Here is a 19,592-nt window from a genome sequence, read left to right as displayed (position 1 = left end):
AAAGATGTCAATAATACTTATCTCCAGGGCTTCTGAAGGCTAAATGAGCAAGTGCAGCTTAAGGGCTTGAAATGGTGTCTATTGCTTGGTGCATTTTAAGAAGGATTTGCTTTCATAAGGCTAATTTATGCCTAAAAAATTCCATGGACAGAGGAGCCCGGTGGGCTATAGTCCCTGGGGCCACAAAGAGTCGACACGACTGAGCACCATGGGGAAGGCTAATTTATGCACAGGTTTTCAATAGCAGGTTTACTGCTTGAAGTAAAGAACAACCATGCCATTAAAAAAAAATCTTTCGGCCATTCTGCACTGCATTATGGGGTCTTAGTTCCCCGACCAAGGATCAAACCTGCACCCCCTGCATTGTCAGCACAGAGTCTTAACCACTGTACCACCAGGAAAGTCCCAACCATGCCATCTTTAAGGAAACCTCGTGTTAAGATACTTTAACTTTGGAGGGTTAAATAGTTGATTTCTGTTGTTCTACCATGTTTTTGTGCAGTAAGTCAGTGTAAAAATTCTGTGTGTTGAAGTTGGGTTACAGTTATTGGCAGGGTTACAGTTGCTGACAATGACATTCTGCAGTCAGCACTGAGTCTACACTTAAAGGCTGAACTAGAGTTTGATCTTCTGGTCTGCTCACTTGGACCACCCAGTCATGAGATGAAGTATGCCCCACACACTGTTCAAAGGCCACCCTGCCTCAGTGTATGGACCTCTGTGGCTTCAGCTTATTGCTTCCCACCCATCAACTAACTCAAGGGACCAGAGGCTTATCAGTTGGTTTCTTTTCTGGGCATCTGCCCTCATGAAGCTGCCTTCCTATCAACTCGTTCCACGTTCTGGGTGCCTTCCTTCAGTTGGGGGGGGTCTGGGGGGAGTTGTGGAGGGTAGGGGACAGTCGTGCCAACCTTTCTATCTGGGAAGTGGAGGGCCAGGGGCCACTTGCTGGTAAGGATGTGGTTGCACTGAGCCTTCTCCAGTGGGTCTTGCAGCAGCACCGTGAGGTTCACATATAAGGAAAAGCACTTAGGAATTGGCTGCCAGGGGCCTTTCTCCTTAACTTGAACTTGATTTTCACTTTTGTCTCATCCTATTGGGGATTTCTCTGGTGGCTCAGTGGGTAAAGAACCCACCTGCCAATGCAGGAGATGCAGGTTCGATTCCCGGGTCGGGAAGGTTCCCTGGAGGAGAAACTAGCAACCCACGTCAGTATCCTTGCCTGGGAAATCCCATGGACAGGGGAGCCTGACAGGCTACAGTCTACAGGGTTGCAAAGAGTCAGACAGGACTTAGCGACTAAACAACAACATCTTGGTGGAAGGGCTCAGCCGTAGCCAGTTTTGCAAAGGGCCCTCCGCGAGCTTCTCCCATCTGATGTGCCTTCTAAATGCAGGGTTCCATGTAGTCCAGCCAGTCTTCTGTCTCTGCTTTGTTCTTGATCAGGCTCATGAAAACTTCCTCTATCCACTACTCTTTAAAAAATCTAAAAGTGTCCTGCAATTCTATTTGGACACATCCACGTTATATTTGATCCTTCCTCTCTCCTTCCCATGTGACGGTGGGGGCGGCCGAAGCATGTTTAGGAGAGCCTGTCCACCAGGCTCTGGTGTGGATTTCTTGGCATTTTCCCCTGCAGTGTGATGGGGCTAGTTTTGGGCCATGAGTGTCTGGCCAGCTCTTGTCCTCACCTCTGTGAAAGACGCTCTGTGGGCTGTTGCTTGAGGAGCACCTATCTCCACCGGGCTTTTCCGCTGTAATTGTGACACCAATGCAGGGAGCAAGACAGATGCTTTCCTCTCCCTCCCCTGTCATGAGATGCCCAGTTGGGTGGGGACCCCGGGCATACCTGGCAGGGTCCTCTGTGCTGTGCCTGCTGCCCCAGGTGGTCATGCTAAATTATGCATGGGCAGAGGCTTTCTGCTGTGCCAGCTTTTCCACTGGAGCACGAAGCACTCTGTTATAGGAGAGTTTTTACCAAGGAGTCTGACCTCCAGGCCCTGCAGGAACCAGGAAGCAGTGGGAGGCAGATGACTTTCCAACCAGAGGACTCAGAGTGTGAGCTGAAGAAAAATGGGAAGCAGATACACAGTCTAAGTTCAGTTCAGTAGCTCAGTCATGTCTGACTCTTTTCAACCCCATGGACTGCAGCACGCCAGGCCTCCCTGTCCATCACCAACTCCCGGAGCTTGCTCAAACTCATGTTCGTCGAGTCGGTGATGCCATCCAGCCAGCTCATCCTCTGTTGTCCCCTTCTCCTCCTGCCTGCAATCCCTCCCAGCATCAGGGTCTTTTCCAGTGAGTTGGCTCTTTGTATCAGGTGGCCAGAGTACTGGAGCTTCAGCTTCAGCAGCAGTCCTTCCAATGATATTCTAACTTTCTACTTGAGTGTTATTTCTCTGAGCAAAGAAAATTGCTGAAAGTTTAAATATCAAGCCCTTAGGTTTTCCAAACAAAGGTAAGAAGAAACAGAAACCCCAGAAGTGCCAAGTTTCACACCCTGCTCTGGTCAGATAAGCATCTGCCTCCAAACTCCACCGACAGGACTCTAGCTGCCAACTCTGCGATTCGGCACCTTTCTCTTTTCTGTTTATCCTTTTCCTTCTTATTTTCTTCCAATTCTATTTCTTCACTTCCCACTGATTGAAAAACCAAGTAAAGCACACCATTTCCTTCATTAGAGTGACTGAAAGACCATCTCACACAGAGTAAAGCTGAAAAATATACTCCCTAAATGAATAAAGAGCATAATCATCCCGAATCCAGTCTCCATCTTTGTGTTTATTCCTCACACAGGTCAGACATGGCCACTACCAGTGCCCATGCTAGAGACATGACAGGTGTCCAGGAAACAGTTTGAGGAGGATTTGGAAGATCTACTCTCTTAGCAAATTTCAAATATACAAGCAGTTATGTCATTAACTGTAGTCCCTGTGCTTTCATCACAAGAAAAAAAAAATGTCACTGTGGTGACAGATGTTAACTAGACTTACTGTGGTGGTCAGGTATACACAAATATCAGATTATTATGTTGTACACCTGAAACTAATATATGATTGTCAATAATATCTAAATTTAAAACCTTGGTATTGCAGTTTTAAATTGGAGTATACATGTGAATCAGTTATATCACACATATGTCCCCTCTCTCCTGGGTCTCTCCCCCGCCACCCCCCATCCCACCCCTTCTAGGGCATCACAGAGCACTGAGCTGAGCTTCCTGTTCTATTCGACAGCTTCCTGCTAGCTAGCTATTTCACACATGGTAGTGTATATCTGTTAATGCGACTCTCTCAATTCGTCCCGCCCCGCCTTCCTCTCCATGCCCACAAGTCTATTCTCTAAATCTTCGTCTCTATTCCTAGCCTGCAAATATGTCCATCAGAACCATTTTTTCTAGATTCCATATTTATATGTGTGTATGTGTGTTAACATATGATATTTGATATATATATGTATATACATATATGTTTACAATATTTGTTTTTCTCTTTCTGACTTACTTCGCTCTATATGACAGACTTAAAAAAATTTTTTAACGTCTCAAAAGTGAAATAATTTGTCCACACCACCCAAAGTAGATAGTAATGGGGCTGTAGTTCCAATTTTTATTTCTCAAGCCCCAAAGTCCACGGCCTTTCTATTATAAGATTCCTCTAAGAATTAGTACATATAATTCTATAATGAAAATCAAAAGGAATATTGTTATGGACTGAATGTCTGCATCCCTCCTTCAGATTCAAATGTCAAAGCCTTCATTCCCAATGTGATGGATCTGGAGATGGCACCTTTGAGAGGTCACTAGAGTTAGATGAGGCCATGAAGGTGAAGGAAGGGTTAGATGAGGCCATGAAGGCCATGAAGACACTTCATAATGGGATCAGATGCCTTATAAGAGGAGAGAGATCACTCTCTCTGCATCCTAAGTGGAGCTAGTGATAAAGAACCTGCCTGTCAATGCAGGAGACATAAGAGATGCAGGTTTGATCCCTGGGTTGGAGGAGGGCATGGCAATCCACTGGAGAATCCTGTGGACAGAGGAGCCTGGCGGGCTGTGATCATGGGGCCTCAGAGTTGGACAGGATGAAGCAACTTGGCAGCAGCAGGGCAGCTGTGTAAAAACAGAAGGGAGGCATCCGTCCTCAAGCCAGGAAGAGAGTCCCACCAGAACCTGACTGAGCTTGCACCCTGATATTGGACTTCCCGCCTCCAGAACTGTCAGGAAATGAATTTCAAGCAAAAGCTTTTAAGAAAAATTTTAAGAAGACAAAAAAGAAAAGAAGAGGAAAGAAAAAGAAAAAAATTGAAAACCTGGCAATATGTGACTACAATATGGGGAAGGAGGGTGGGAAGGTGGGTTGGTTTTGTTGCAGACTAGATTTAGTTAGTTCTGCTATTTAGAACTTTCCAGGCAGCGAGTGAGCTGACTAAAACTATCTCACATTCTCTGTCCCTCTCCTTCAAACTGTTTCTTCAATGCTGGTCACATCTCAAGAAGTGCAGCGTGGTACCGCCATGACTGGGCTTCCCCAGTGGCTCAGCAGTAAAGAATCTGCCTGCGATGCAGGAGACTCGGGCTTGATCCCTGAGTTGGGAAGATCCCCTGCAGGAGGGCATGGCCACCCACTCCAGTATTCTTGCCTGGAGAATCCCATGGACAGAAGAGCCTGGTGGGCTGCAGTCCACGGGGTCGCCAAGCGTCAGATACAACTGAGTGACTGGGTGCACATGCGCCACCACGCTTGATATGAGTGAGGAATTAATGGAAACATGTAAACCGGACTCACAGTATGTTATGGCATTTCTTCATCTAACTAAAGCTTTTAGGGGTGACAGAGGTGAGCCTACAGTAGGCCTTGCATGCAACATACCCTGCTTAATGGTTGTACTGAGATGTACATTATCTGCCATCTGCCTTGCTAGCAAGTTCCATTCTCTCAGAATATCATCAGTGGATTTTTTTTTTTTTTTCTGTCAATTTGGCAGGTGATGACCAAGAAGGAGGACTTTTTCAGGGCCTGGAACTCATGTCTTCACCACATCACCTGCCTGTCTCTGGCACATATTCACCGAGGTCAGTGGCTCTTGTCAAATATTTGGGATTGAGTGACTCTCGGGTTATCTGGGAAAATGACTCTGCAGAGAAAGGACAGTCCCCATTCTGGTCTGAGCCCTCGTGTTGAACTTAGGGTTCCCAAGTTACTCCCCACTTACACTGACCAAATGACACCCACAAAACCTAATGCTAAATTTGCCAGGATCCAGCTGGCCAAGTGGGGTCCCTCAGCAGTGGCCCTCAGCCCAGTGGTGACTGTCATTCCCAAACAAACAAATGAGGGGTGGGTAAAGGGAGGGTGTTTTAATGCGATCACTGCCTGAAGTTCAAGGACCGAAACTGCTTAAACCTACCCCCCACATTTAGCAAGGACTGGTTCTGCCTTTTAAAGCCACGATTCTGAACCAGAGGTGACTACGTCTTCCAGGGAACATTTGCTGGCAGGTAGAGGCAGGGGACACTGCACTGGACAGTCCTCCCCGCTTCTAAAACAAAGAGTGATCCGGGCCGAAGTGTTAGCCTCCGAGCCCGCTTCTGAAGCAAAGAGTGATCCGGGCCGAAGTGTTAGCCTCCAAGGGTGAAGAAGTGCGAATGTTCATTTTGGCCTCAAAATCACAGAAAGTAAAATGAAACACTGAAAACAGAGTGAGATCCATGAAGATTTCTGCTCCCTGGACCTGCCCAACGCCTCCTCTTTCCCTTACTAAATTGTGTGTGCTCAGTCACTCAGTCATGTCTGACTCTTTGGGACCCCATGGACTGTAGCCCGCCAGGCTCCTCTGTCTGTGGAATTCTCCAGGCAAGAACACTGGAGTGGGTGGCCATGTTGTCCTCCAGGGGATCCTCCCAGTCCAGGGACTGAGCCTGTGTCTCCTTTGTGTCCTGCACTGCAGGGGGGGGTTCTTTAAGCACTGAGCCACCAGGGAACCCCATCCCCCATGGGGGAAAGCATGTAAAGCAGAAGGCGCTGACTGTTGTTTGCTGCATGGAGGTTTCCATCATACCATGGTCACTGCTGGCTCCTAGAAGGCAGGGGTGGGTTTGACCACCGTCCCAGCTCTGGAGCCTGGCTAATGGCCCTAGTACATCCCTGGGTGCTGTCCAGAGTATGGAATTCCTTGATGGGTTCTGTTAAGAGTCAAGCCTGGGCTTCCCTGATGGTTCAGTGATAAAGAATCTGCCTGCCAGTGCAGGAGACCTGGGTTCCACCCCTGATCTGGGAAGATTCCACATGCCACAAGACAACTAAGCCCATGCACCACAACTCTTGAGCCTGTGCTCTGGAGCCCAGGAGCTGCAACTTCTAAGGCCCATGTGCCCTAGAGCCTGCACACCACAACTACAGAACAGCCTCAACTTGCTGCAATTAGAGAAAAGCCCATGCAACAACGAAGACCGGGCACAATAAAAAAAAAAAAAAAAAGTCACACCAGCAACCCAGGAGTGCTTGCGTCCTGTCCAGTATCCCAGCCTGCCCCCACCCCCCCGCCTCCCAGCCAGGCATGCAGGAGGAGAAAAGTGCCAGTGCCTCTCCCTTCCTGCTGAGTGCAGGGCAGTGCTTGGGACCCTGGGGAGCCTCATGGCCCTGGGCTTAAGAGTAAGGACTGGAACGAGCATGCTCAGGTCAGTGTGCATGTGCTCAGGTGAACTTGCCAAGAGCACAGGCTCTTCACAGGGTTAGGGAGGCTGCCAGAGCATCACACCCAGGGCCAGCCTTTAAACACGGTGCCCACACCCTGTGATAACCAAGGCCTCATCCGTGTCCCAGACTCTGTTTGACTTCTGCCTTCTGCTTCTCAGGGCCGACTCATTTGCGACCCCATGGACTGTAGCCCACCAGGCTTCTCTGTCCATGAGATTTCCCAGGCAAGAATACTGGAATGGGTTGCCATATCCTTCCCCAGGGGATCTTTCCAACCCAGGGATCGAACCCATGTCTCCTGCATTGGCAGATTCTTTCCTGCTGAACCACCAGAGAAGCCTGACTCATAGTGTTCAATAAAACTTTTTTATTACTCTTAATTACTAATCTCCAAAAACCTTTGTTCCCAAAACCAAAGTGGAACATTTAGATCTTTTTCCTTAAGAGGAAGAAACAGAGAAAGAGGCTTGGTGCCAATGTATGAAGTCTTAACACCAGGAAGAAACGTCAAAGAGCTGATATTGCCACAGCACTGAAGAAATCCAAATTGATTCTGAACCTGTTACTGATTAAGCAATAAATGATGGTAAGCAAAAGTGATGGTAAGCTAAAGTGATGATTTTCAGGAAATTTGGCCTCTGGTTCCATGACAGATGAAGAGGATTTGGCTGTAGAAAGTCACAGAAGAAAAATCCTAATAACAAGAAAAATAATAGGACCCAATGACAGCATCGAGAAATCTGAGGAAGATTTTGAAATAGGGAAATCCATCTGTGATGAGAAGGACTGTACAGATACAGGATGGGTTCTAATGACAGGAGTGCCCTGAACACACACAGGAAAAATGCAGTCAGCATGCCATTAGGTTCCAATAGCACACTCCCCCCGACCCTCCCCAGCCCCCCGCTGGACACAGGTCTCCAGGGGCCCAGAGAGGAGGGAGAAGAGCCCATCTGTTTTCAGTGACTGGACCCAGATGTTGCCTCTGGAGACTTTTAAAGGAGTGGCACTAAGAGGGAAGGGAAGGAGCAGGCGGCGAAAGCTCAGAGCTGAGTGTCACCCCAGATGAAAATGAACTCCGCATCTAGCCCTTTTTATCAGGAACAAACAGGAAAAAAGCTTTATGGCATCAGTTTCCATTTGTCACCCGAGACCTCAGGAAGACCATGTTGGAAATAAGAATGTTAAGCAGTCTCTAGTGGTTTCTAAAGTGGGATGGAACTATTACAATGATGAATTATTACTTTCCTCTGATATGCATTTTGATCTTGCCCTGGAAATAGCAGTGCTGAAACGTGGTGCTGTTTGAACCCTTACGGGTGTACCAATCCAAAAACCAAAAAGAAGAATAATTTTATGAAATGAATTTAATAAATTTAATTAATTAATTAATTAAATCACATCCAGCATTTTCAGCTCCATGCTGAATTGTCTCTTAGTTTTTCTCTTTCTCAGAGCTCGTGAGTAGTTCCCACTGTATTGCAGCAAGTCTCTTTTCTGGTTCTTAATAAAGTGACTAAGAATTTAGAATGTAGGCATTCAGTGCAGGTTACAACTATAGTTAGAATATATAAGTAGTGTAGATTTCTGCCTATCAGAGGATTAATTTCAGACTCCTCTCAAGGATGTATTTGCTTCCTTGCTAAGGAGACTTCGTTAATAAAAATGTGATCACATGCATTATTAAAGCGTTATTTCTGCATTTTAGCTATGCAGAATTTACCTTTCTGCATTTTAGCTATGCAGAATTTACCTTTTCCCAATATTCTTCATGGGATCACCATTTTCCTCCCCATGGTTAATGGGGCTCTTCTTTAGGCAAATGACATTCACCTTGATTTAGTTTTAGCTTTGGCATTCCTTTTCCAGGGAACTGTGGAACTACACTTACCACCTCCTTGAATGAGCATTACTTTAGCTCATTACTAGTTACTTGAATGAGCATTCTGCAACTGCAGAAAAAAATGCCACAACTTCATTCCAAAGTCCTGTGTGAGTTTAGGAATTTCGTTCAGTTCAGTTACTCAGTCATGTCTGACTCTTTGCGACCCCAAAGACTGCAGCACACCAGGCTTCCCTGTCCATCACCAACTCCCAGAGCCTACTCAAACTCATGTCCATCACATCGGTGATGCCATCTAACCATCTCATCCTCTGTCGTCCCCTTCTCCTCCCACCTTCAGTCTTTCTCAGCATCAGGACCTTTTCAAATGAGTCAGTTCTTCACATCAGGTGGCCAAAGTACTGGAGTTTCAGCTTCAGGATCAGTCCTCCCAATGAGCATTCGGGACTTTTCTCCTTTAGGATGGACTGGTTGGATCTCCTTGCTGTCCAAGGGACTTTCAAAAGTCTTCGCCAACACCACAGTTCAAAAGCATCAATTCTTCAGTGCTCAGTTTTCTTTATAGTCCAACTCTTACATCCATACATGACTACTGGAAAAACTATAGCTTTGACTAGACAGACCTTTGTGGACAAAGTAATGTTTCTGCTTTTTAATATGCTGTCTAGGTTGGTCATAGCTTTTCTTCCAAGGAGCAAGCGTCTTAATTTCATGGCTTGCAGTCACCATCTGCAGTGATTTTGGAGCCCAGAAAAATAAAATCTGTCACTGTTTCCATTGTTTCCCTATCTATTTGCCATGAACGGATGGGCCCAAATGCCATGATCTTCATTTTCTGAATGTTGAGTTTTAAGTCAACTTTTTCACTCTCCTCTTCCACTTTCATCAAGAGGCTCTTTAGTTCTTCTTCGCTTTCTGCCATAAGGATGGTATCATCTGCATATCTGAGGTTATTGATATTTCTCCTGGCAATCTTGATTCCAGCTTGTGCTTCATCCAGCCCAGCATTTCACATGATGTACTCTGCACATAAGTTAAATAAGCAGGGTGACAATATACAGCCTTGACGTACTCCTTTCCTGATTTGGAACCAGTCTGTTGTTCCATGTCCAGTTCTAACTGTTGCTTCTTGATCACATACAGATTTCTCAGGAGGCAGGTCAGGTGGTCTGGTATTCCTATCTCTTTAAGAATTTTCCACAGTTTATTGTGATCCACACAGTCAAAGGCTTTGGTCAATAAAGCAAAAGTAGATGTTTTTCTGGAACTCCTGTTTTTTCAATGATCCAGCAGATATTGGCAGTTTGATTTCTTGTTCCTCTGCCTTTTCTAAATCCAGCCTGAACATCTGGACAAATAATACAAATAGGTGAGGAAAGAAGAGAAGCTCAAGGCAAAGGAGAAAAGGAAAGATATACCCATTTGAATGCAGAGTTCCAAAGAATAGCAAGGAGAGATGAGAAAGCCTTCCTCAGTGATGAAAGGCTAGCAATCTCTTCAATAAAATTAGAGATACCAAGGGAACATTTAATGCAAAGATGAGCACAATAAAGGACAGAAGTGGTATGGACCTAACAGAAGCAGAAGATATTAAGAAGAGGTGGCAAGAATACACAGAAGAACTATACAAAAAAGATCTTCATGACCCAGATAACCACAACGGTGTGATCACTCACCTAGAGCCAGACATCCTGGAATGTGAAGTCAAGTGGGCCTTAGGAAGCATCACTACAAACAAAGCTAGTGGAGATGATGGAATTCCAGTTGAGCTACTTCAAATCCTAAAAGATGATGCTATGAAAGTGCTGCACTCAATATGCCAGCAAATCTGGAAAACTCAGCAGTGGCCACAGGACTGGAAAAAGTCAGTTTTCATTCCAATCCCAAAGAAAGGCCATGCCAAAGAATGCTCAAACTACCGCACAATTGCTCATCTCACACACTATCAAAGTACTGCTCAAAATTCTCCAAGCCAGGCTTCAACAGTGTGAACCGTGAACTTCCAGATGTTCAAGGAACTTATTCTCAACTATTAAACTTAGACTCGACTTAGACTCAAGGCTATAGAGGACCCTCTAAACCCTGGGTCCTCCCAGCTTGAAGGGCAAACATGACCTCTGCGGTGGAACTAGAAATGAAGAGGCAGCACATCTCTTTCTTGGGACGGCAGTTTCTGGAACATTCTGTCGTTACTGCAGGAAGTGGGGAGCCTGGCAGGTGGGGGAGGGGGGAGTACCGCAGGCACTGCTCCATTGGCTGTGGCAGCCTGCGAGCCTTGCTCTGCCGTTGGCGCCCTCTGCTGGCCCAGAAGCTGTGCGCAGGCCCGGAGGGGTACTCGGGGAGGGAGGCGCTGGGTCCCGCTGTCCCGCTGCCCACCGTCATCTTGTCTCACGCCTGTTAGACATGCGGCGGCCGGGGAGGGGGTCCGGGCAGCCAAGGGTGGGCAGGTGCTATTTGCCACCAGATCCCAGCAGACCAGCGTCTTAGAGGCCTTGACACTGGAGGAAAGAAAGGGTTGTCTCCAGATTCGTTTTCCCTGTCCTTCTGACATGGGGGACGCATCTGAGCCTCATCACTCCTGGGAGCAGAGGGGGTTGATGGGTCCGTGTGGGAGCGGGTGGCCTCTGGGAGGGGGCCACCGCTGTGTCCTTGTTCCTGATGCCTGGAGTCTGGACCATGGAGGGCCTCCGTCTGGGGGCCTGGGGGTGGCAGTACTCAGGAAGAAGGGACCATGAGCGCTGGCGCAGAGCTAGGAGGACGGGAGAGGGAAGGGTGACGGTGATGGTGATCACCCTGGTGATGGGGACCGTTGCTGGCAGGCGCGGGGCTTACAGTCTGCTCGCGTAGATGATGGCTCCAAAGGAGGAATTAGTTAGGTGAGCCTGAGCGCTGCAGCACGGACACCCTGGGCAGGGTGTGCAACCTTGCCGCCTCAGATTTATACTTTTAGAAGCAAGTTTGCTCATGTTTTGGCGGTACTGGGTCTTCAGTGCCCCGTGGGCTTCTGTCTGGTTTTAGGGAGCCGGGATGCACTCGAGGTGCAGTGCACAGGCCTCTCTCGCGGGTGACTCCCCTCGCTCTGAAGCACTGACTCTGGGGCTTGGGCTCAGCAGTGTGGTGCGCGGGCTTAGGATCTTCCCAGATCAGGAATTGAACCCATGTCTCCTGCGTTGGCAGGCGGCTCCTTTACCACTAGCGCCCCCTGAGAAGCCCAGGGGAGCCTGCGTAGATTTGTATTTTGTGTCTCATCAGCAAGTAAACACAGGAAGAGAGGAAGTTCTAAGATGCTGGCGCCCAATGTTGGACCTTATTCCGAGCCCTCCTGGTTCTGGGAGAGTAGCCGTGAGGGAGCATGGCTCCCGGGCTCCAGCGAGGGGAGCAGGTTCTTTCTGCGACATCACACAGGCTGCTCGCTTCATCAGAACTCAGGGTTTCCTTCCCCGAAGTCCCGGGCCATGCAGGTGATCTTGAGTTCTGCGTCAGCCGGACCTGAGGGCCCCAAGCGCCATGTTCTCCATAAGGGCAGCCACACAGTGCTCACCAGAGCCCCCACCCCAGGGACCTGCTCACCCAGCACCCGGGAGCAGTCACCTGTGAGGTCCCAAGAGAGCTGCCAACTCACTTCTCTTTGATGAAGGCGCCAGTTTATGAGACGGTTTTATGACAGATGACCTTGAAGATTCTGTTGTGCTGGGAAGAGGGAGACAAGAGGAAAAAGCCAAGTTCAATTCCTGAAGAATATTTGTTTAGTGGAGGCTCGTTCAGGACAGAATTTAGCAGCTATACTTGACCCAGACTCTAAGAAAACATCACTTACCTTCCTGACCCTGGGGATGTTGGCCAACTGGGCTGATGGCCACCGTCTCTGCCCCCGCAGTGCTTACCTTGAGCCAGGGCTGTGCTGAATGCCTCACTCCCGTCACCCTCTTCAGTCTCCATGACAACCTCACTTAGCCTTGAGGAAGCTTCGCTCAGGGGTGGACAGTTGCCTGTGACCACACAAGTCTAAGGTGTGGGGCTGGGACTCTGCCCCGGGGCTGGCTGACCCCACGGCTTTTTAGCATCAGATTTTGAGAGACGCCCTCCCACCCCCAACTCCCCAAGGCTTTCCTTCCTACAGAAAACCCTAAAGAGTGGGCATTCTAGTGTTCTTAAACTTCTGGTGGGGGGGGGTGGTACTTTGTATTTTATTTGGCACAGACTTCATGAGGTTAAACTTGGCCTGTGCTGTTTTTCATTACTTCTTACTGCGTTGGTCACTGAATCATGCTTTTTATTTTTATTTTCTATCTCACAGGCTTTCTGTAAGATTAACAAGCACTCATGAGTCTCCCACCAAGGCAGACAGGGAGGGACCACCACCCACCCATGTGGCTGAGGCACAGAGAGGCTACCTGAGTTGCCCAGGGCCACACAGCAGAAAGGGGGGTTCAAATCTTGACAGAGTGCTACCATCTGCCCACTTGGTGGGGCCCGTAAGTGCTTGCTGGACCTGAGTCTGGTAGCTGAGCATTGCTAAAGAGGCAAATAAGTAAATAAATAAATAAGCCCTCATTTATTTGCCTGTTAAAAAAGTTGTTTTTTTCCCCTCCTTTGTACACTATGTGATCAAAGATGTAGCTTATATGATGAACTGCAAAGATCTGAGTTGCAGGCCACACTGACTTTCCAGCTCCTGGTACCTAAGTACTTTCAAACTGAGTGCCCAAGTTGGCAGATGAAATTAACCCAAAAAGTAAAAAAGCAAAAATTTCCACTGCATAACTATTATGAGATCTCCACTAGGAATATGAATAAGACCTTCTAATAGGAATAAAATAGGAGTGAATAAAAATAGGAGTGTAGGAAATCTTGTCTTATAACAGCAATTCTAGATATGGCTTTCTATATTTAAAAAGTTATCCATATTCTAAAGTTAAACATATGTGCCATATACAGAAACTTACATTTAGGTTTTAAAAGACAACATGTCCTAATCTCATCAAACATTTAGCAAATAACCTTTGAGTTCACATGAGCCACCCACACAAAACCCAAATTGAGCTACAGAGAAAACATAGAAAAAGCAACTGTCTGTTGACAACCAGATTTTCTTTCAGTTCTTTGAGTTTTCTGTCTATAAATAATCTGTATGTTTCAAATGTGACCATTTTCTTTCAATGTGTCTCCTGGCATGTTCTCACGTAAGTGTGTTTGGAAAACAAGAATTCAACCTGTAAATCATGGGAATGACTGAATTTCTGGAGGGGAGAGATTCAAAATACATTCTTTTTAGATACCCAGAGTGTCAAAATGAAGCATTAAGGTGATGCATTCTTTCTCAGTGCATCTGTTTATCTTTTAGGGAATCTGGAGTTTGATAAATCACCAGAGATAAAACCATCATATTTAACCCATGGTAGATCCCAAATGTCAGAAGGAAAAATAGTACAGTGTCTCCTCTTCATGAATTCCCTTTCTCTTTGCTTGTAAATTATGGGAATTTGTTTGCAGAAAAAATATAATGCTTTATTAACTGGAAAATGATGGCTTTTACTCAGAAACGCGAGAGCTGAAGGAGAAAAAAAAGCAGGCACTCCTTTGAGATATAATAGTTTAACAAGATTTGATATATGCTCAAAGTGGCATCAAATGTTAGATGGGGAAATGATCATAATATAACTAAAAGCAAGGTTTTCATCAGTTTCATCAGTATGTTACCTTCTCTTACTGACTCAGGACCCCAATCTGAGCCGTCAAAGTGCTTGTTGAATCCTTGATGGGGAAACTTTATGTAACATCATTGTAAATAGAGATGGACAAAGCTATCTATTGTGGTTTTTTTTCCCTAAAAATTACTCAGAAATTCTCTTTTAATAGGCAGCCTAGAAAATAAAACAAATTCCCACAGATTTCTATAATTATAGGTAAAGATGGTTCTGTGTCCAAGAGGGCAGCTAAAAGGACTTGGAATCCAGAAGGCATAAACCTTTCCCTATTGAGCTCTGGAGGGTAAAAGGTCAAAAACCAAAAGAGTAAGTTAGCCAAGAAGACTTACCATGGCCATGAAGGAGCCCTGGAGCCTGTAACAGAGCCTGGGAGAGGTCCCAGCGTGGGCAGACGTTGCCGGACTCCCCAGAGACTCCGCAGAGGGCCCCTCGGTGCTGGGTCCCGAAGTGTGGGTAGGACCCAAAGCTGAGAGTGTGGAGGTGCATTCTAGGAGGAGGCTAGGTGCGGACAAAGGTGAAGGTGATAAGTGACGGGCTGGTCCAGGAGTACCAGGGCCCCTGTTCCACCGGAAGGGAGGCTTTTCAGGGAGAGGCCGGGAAGAGTATTGAGAGAAGGAGCCTGAAGGAGTGGGCTGGGAGGGTCGGGTGCTGCCATGGAGAGCTTGGCCTTTCCTGGGCAGACAGTAGGGCACCAGTGGAGGGGCCCGGGGTAGAGGGGCCTGCTGACCCAGCCTCCCTTGGGGGGAACTCTCCTGGCCCCAGGGAACATCCTGCGTTGGAGACAGGCCCAGGGCAGGAATGCGTGGAGAAGAGAGCCCAAAATCAGTGAGTGTGGCCAACAGGTGAGAAGACGGAGCTGCAGGGGGATGGTGGTCGTGGGGGCAGAAGCGGTGGTTTGCCCTGGAGAAGCAGAGGGCCCACGGGAGGGCTGTGGCCCCAGCGCGCAGGCAGAGACGCTGCTGAGACTTAGTTACACAGAGCCGGAGCCTGTCTGCCTGGAGAAGGGGCACCTCTGAGTCCCTGTCTTGCTCGAGGTCCCAGAGAAGGGGAGTGGGACACAGGCCTGTGTGCCCTGCTTGCGGTCCGGAGTGGATCCCGTGAGCCAGGCGAGCAGGCGCAGCAGGGCCAGCAACAAGGACAGAGCTGGGGAGCGGGGAGCCAAGGCCTTGGCCTGGCGCAGAGGCCCACCCCACGCCCTGACAGCCCACCCCAGTGGGCTGGAGGCCGGAACTGCTACGCCTTCTCGGTACCAAGAAGTTCAACATCCCTCTTCCCTCCCTGTGTCGATTTTGAACACACAGCTGGAGCTCTTCTTGCAAAGACTCAGCCTTTACGCCACTCTCTGGCTCCCTCCCTCTCAACATTTCCCTGTTGTGCTGTGAAGAGGAGGTGGGTGGGGGACCTCAGAAGCTGGAGTGACAGGTCGGTCTGTAAGATGAGTTGGTGAGAGGCGATGGCTGAGGGACGGCCGCCGCCATCTCCCACCTTGTGCCACGGAGCCAGTGAGGGTCCCGGTCCAGGAGCCTGGGGCACGGACACCAGGGGTGCACCCCCTCGCCCCCCAGGGCCCTCAGGGAGAGGCAGGCCCGAGTCAGCCAGCTGGGACTGAGGGAGAAGTCAAAAGCAGGTTATGAGACTGGATTCCTGAGCAGCTCAGCCCCACGTGTCGTATGTCCAGGCCAGCTGTGCCTGCTAATGAACTTCAGGTGGTGCCCAGTCTCACCAGCCTAATTGCAAAAAGGACAAAGACTCTGTGCATTTGGCTCATCTCGCTTTCCCCCATTGTTTGCGTAAACATGTCCTAATGGTGGCGTCAAGGCAGAGGCATTTGTGTGAGTTGTAGGGTACATACCGTGTTGCGGAGTCCTGTCTGCCTTTCAGAAATGGGCTGCAGAGCTTTGGCCATCGTACATCATTTATCCACCAGCCATGGCGGGAAAGGCATATGTGTTTCATGCTGGCCTGTCTTTTTTTTTCTCCCAAACTACCACTTTCCTTTTTTTTTTTTTTCCCTTCACTTGGGTCATTTATTCTATGCAGCCCCCTTGCCTCACTCCCCAACCTCAAAGCTAGCAACCTCACAGCTAACAGGTATGTTATCTAAAACCTACTGTTCTCCCTGTATCGGCGGGCTGATCTTTTTGTCACACAAGGTGGAAAGGCTAAATCAAAGGGCTTGTCTACTCAGATAGGTGGGAGCCTCTGTGGCCCCCACTGAAATGAAAAGCACGGGGACACTTAGGAGCAGTTACAACAATGGATGTGGACTCGGGAAGACAGCTACCTCCAGAGTCTCTTAGGGAAGAGACCCAGAATGACCCTGAGTGGGCGCTGGTTTGGCTGCATCTTTTCTCCTCCTGAGGCAGGCAGCTCCTTGAATCAGCAGTGAAGGAGCAGAAAGTAGACCCCACAGCTGCTTTCTTTGTGAGGGTTTGGGTTTTCTGCCTGTTTAAACGTGGAGGCAGGCGGAGGAGAGGGGAGCGAAGCCCCATGCGTCTGTCGCGCGGTGCGACGCTGCTCCATCCGTGACTTGGGCCCGGACCCGCCCTCCCTCCCCCACCCCGTCAGCCGTCTCTGCCCCTCTCTCCTCTTTCCAGTTGGCCTCAGTAGAAACCAGAATGGAGGAGGCTGGCAAGAATCCTGCCTTGGGCACAAGAGCACGTGTTACCCTGACTGGCTCTAAGGTGAGGGAGACGGCCGAGGAATCGGTGAGCCCTGCTCCTGTTGACCTGCCGTTGTCAGGATGGGCTCTTGTTTGTATCGAAGGTGTGAGGGGTGATTGATTCGTGAAACGGAGCCGGCCTGTTAAGGAGAAGCCCCCCTCCTACTACCCCTCCCTGGGGAGCCCTGTGTCCCCACAAATGCACTTCTGCCCAGCTCCAAAAACTGGACTGTGACTTGAGGCCTGCCGGGCAGGACAGGCAAAGAATGAAGTTTGGGCTAAAACCCAAGCTGGGACTTCCCATGGCACAGTGGTTAACAGTCTGCCTGCCAGCGCAGGGGACACAGTTTCGATACCTGGTCCAGGGGGTTTCCACATGCCAGGAGCAATTAAGGCTGTTTGTCACACCTACTGAAGCGCCCGTGCCCTAGAGCCCCTGCTCTGCAACATGAGAAGCCGCCACAGCAAGAAGGCCATGCAGCACAAACAGAGAACGCCCGTGACACAATCCCAGCACATCTTACTCAGATGAGAGCAGAGCTTTAGACTTGGGAGAAGTAGTCAGCATGGGATACAACCAACCACAGTTAAGTTAGCAGAGTGTAGTCATAGAGGAAAACTCTCTAGAGAATTATATTTTATAGGTAACATTGAAAACTATAATAAAAAATTCCCAGACCATGCTTGCTTTCTCAATGACGATTCATTTTTGCTGATATAATACTTTTTAAAATATCTGCATGTCTAAACATGACATCTAGATCCGGGGGTCAGAACAGTGGAATCAGACCGTCCCTCCGTCTTGAGGCTTGGTATGTTTCCACCAGTTTTTGTGGGCTCTGCGGAGGATGGGCTGGACCCGGGGCATGGTGAGTAGTGTGGAGCAGTTGGATGGGAAGGGTGAGCTACGCTGCTGTCAAGGACAGGAGGTGAGACTGCCCGTAGATGACAGTGAAGGGTGCTGACAGGTAGAGTGAACACAGCTTTGAGTCTGGAAAGAAGTCTACCTGGGTTCACTCGGTTAAAGCTTTAATGCTTGTCAAAAGAGGTGGATTTAAGTAATCTGAGGGCGGCAGGGAATCATGGGAGCACTTTCAAGAGTGAAACAACACAGTCAAAGCAGCGTGCATGGGAGGCAGTTGTGGTTTTGTGCTTATTTAGACTGAAATAGAAAAGGGTGCTCACATGAGTGGCCTTGAGTGAGATCGAGGTCACCAGCACGGAGAAGCGGAGTGTCATTTGTGTGAATCATCTTGGTTAACATTCCTAGCGTGTTCATGGCCAGTTAAGATGGACTGTGAATATTGTTTTGCAAATATTCTTGCAAATATTCTCCACCACCTTGTTGGAGAAAGATGGTTGGGGAAGCTCAACCTGAAATTTTTGGGGGAGTTAGTAGGGTTTGCTTGAGCCAACACTGAGGTCCCATCCTTCATACCAAGAGAAGACCTGGTGGGGATTGTGCGGGTATCACAATGGAGACTTGAGATAGAAAACGTCGCACTGCCGGATTTAGAGATGCGGGTGGAGTCCTCTAGATGGTGGTCGCAGGGGATGGACATGCAGTGTGCCGTGGCGGGCAGGACGGGCCATGTGACCCTTCCGGTGGCTTGGTTTATAGTATTTATTATTGGGGGCTTCCCTGGTGGCTCAGACGGTAAAAAATCTGCCTGCAATGCAGGAGACCCGGGTTTGATCTCCGGGTTGGGAAGATTCCCTGGAAAAGGGAATGGCTACCCACTCCAGTAATCTTGCCTGGAGAATTCCATGGACAGAGGAGCCTGGTAGGCTACAGTCCACGGGGTTGCAAAAAGTCAGACAGAACTGATCAACCCACCCCACCCCCCCCCCACACACACGCACGCACGCACGCACACCCCTCCTGTGCTATACAGTGGGTCCTTACTAGCTGTTTTACATGCAGTGGTGTGTATGTCAGTCCCAACCTCCCAATGCATCCCTCCTCCCCCCCTCCCCCCATAACCAGAAGTTTGTTTCCTACATCTGTGACTCTATTTCTGTTTTGTAAATAAGCTCATTGGTACCGTTTTAGGATGGAGCTTTGCTGATGGTCACGGCCCCGGGCTCTCATGTAGTAATCCCAGCTGACACGGGTGAAGTGGTTGTGCTAGCCTTGCCCCCCACCTCCCCAGGGCAGGCTCTGTTCCCCTCGAATGTATCACCAAGGAAAGATGCGGCATGTCACCTCTGTGGGTTAACACCGCAGTGTCCTTCTCTGTGCAGAGAGGCTCAGGGCCCACAGGGAGGCCACTCACTCTTTCTTTTTCTTCCTTTCCAGTTACTTTAGAGCAGTTCTGCCTGGCTGTAAGGAACTGTCCTGACCAAGAGGACCAGGCTTTGTTAAAGAAGGTATGTTCCCAAAAGGAAGCCCTGATGCCTGCGAGCCTTGCAGCACTTTTATTGCCGTAGGAAGAGGTTCACAGTTACAGGCAGGAGTAAATTTATCATCTCTGAATTTTGCGCTCCTCGGGGATACACTTGTCATCAGCGGGTAGGAGGATTGCTGGCTAATGAGCACGACCGCTGTCCTCAGAGAGCAGCAAAGTGACGGGAAAGTGGGTGTCAGCCACGAGTGGGGGTCTACGCAATTCTCCAGAGGGCTCAGGGGGTTCTACTTAAGCTTATCTGACAGAGCCTTGATTCTCTGAGCAGATTTATGA

The 19,592-nt window shown here is 48.7% G+C and overlaps 1 protein-coding gene across 11 annotated transcripts in view; it reads left to right on the top strand.

Moving 5' to 3' along the window:
- The window catches only part of ACOXL (acyl-CoA oxidase like), a 352,738-nt gene that overhangs the window by 273,170 nt on the left and 59,976 nt on the right, over window positions 1-19,592 (top strand). For all 11 annotated transcript variants that reach the window (XM_043467731.1, XM_043467729.1, XM_043467722.1 and 8 more), the window contains 2 exons: window positions 4,987-5,074; window positions 19,211-19,281. In XM_043467731.1, the coding sequence (XP_043323666.1) occupies window positions 4,987-5,074; window positions 19,211-19,281 (159 nt within the window). The remainder of the gene's footprint in view (window positions 1-4,986; window positions 5,075-19,210; window positions 19,282-19,592) is intronic.

This window comes from Cervus canadensis, chromosome 5 (assembly GCF_019320065.1).
Source record: "Cervus canadensis isolate Bull #8, Minnesota chromosome 5, ASM1932006v1, whole genome shotgun sequence".
In the NCBI taxonomy this organism is placed as follows: Eukaryota; Metazoa; Chordata; class Mammalia; order Artiodactyla; family Cervidae; genus Cervus; species Cervus canadensis.
The sequence above is the reverse complement of the archived record's forward strand: the minus strand, read 5'-3'. Positions and strand labels throughout refer to the sequence as shown.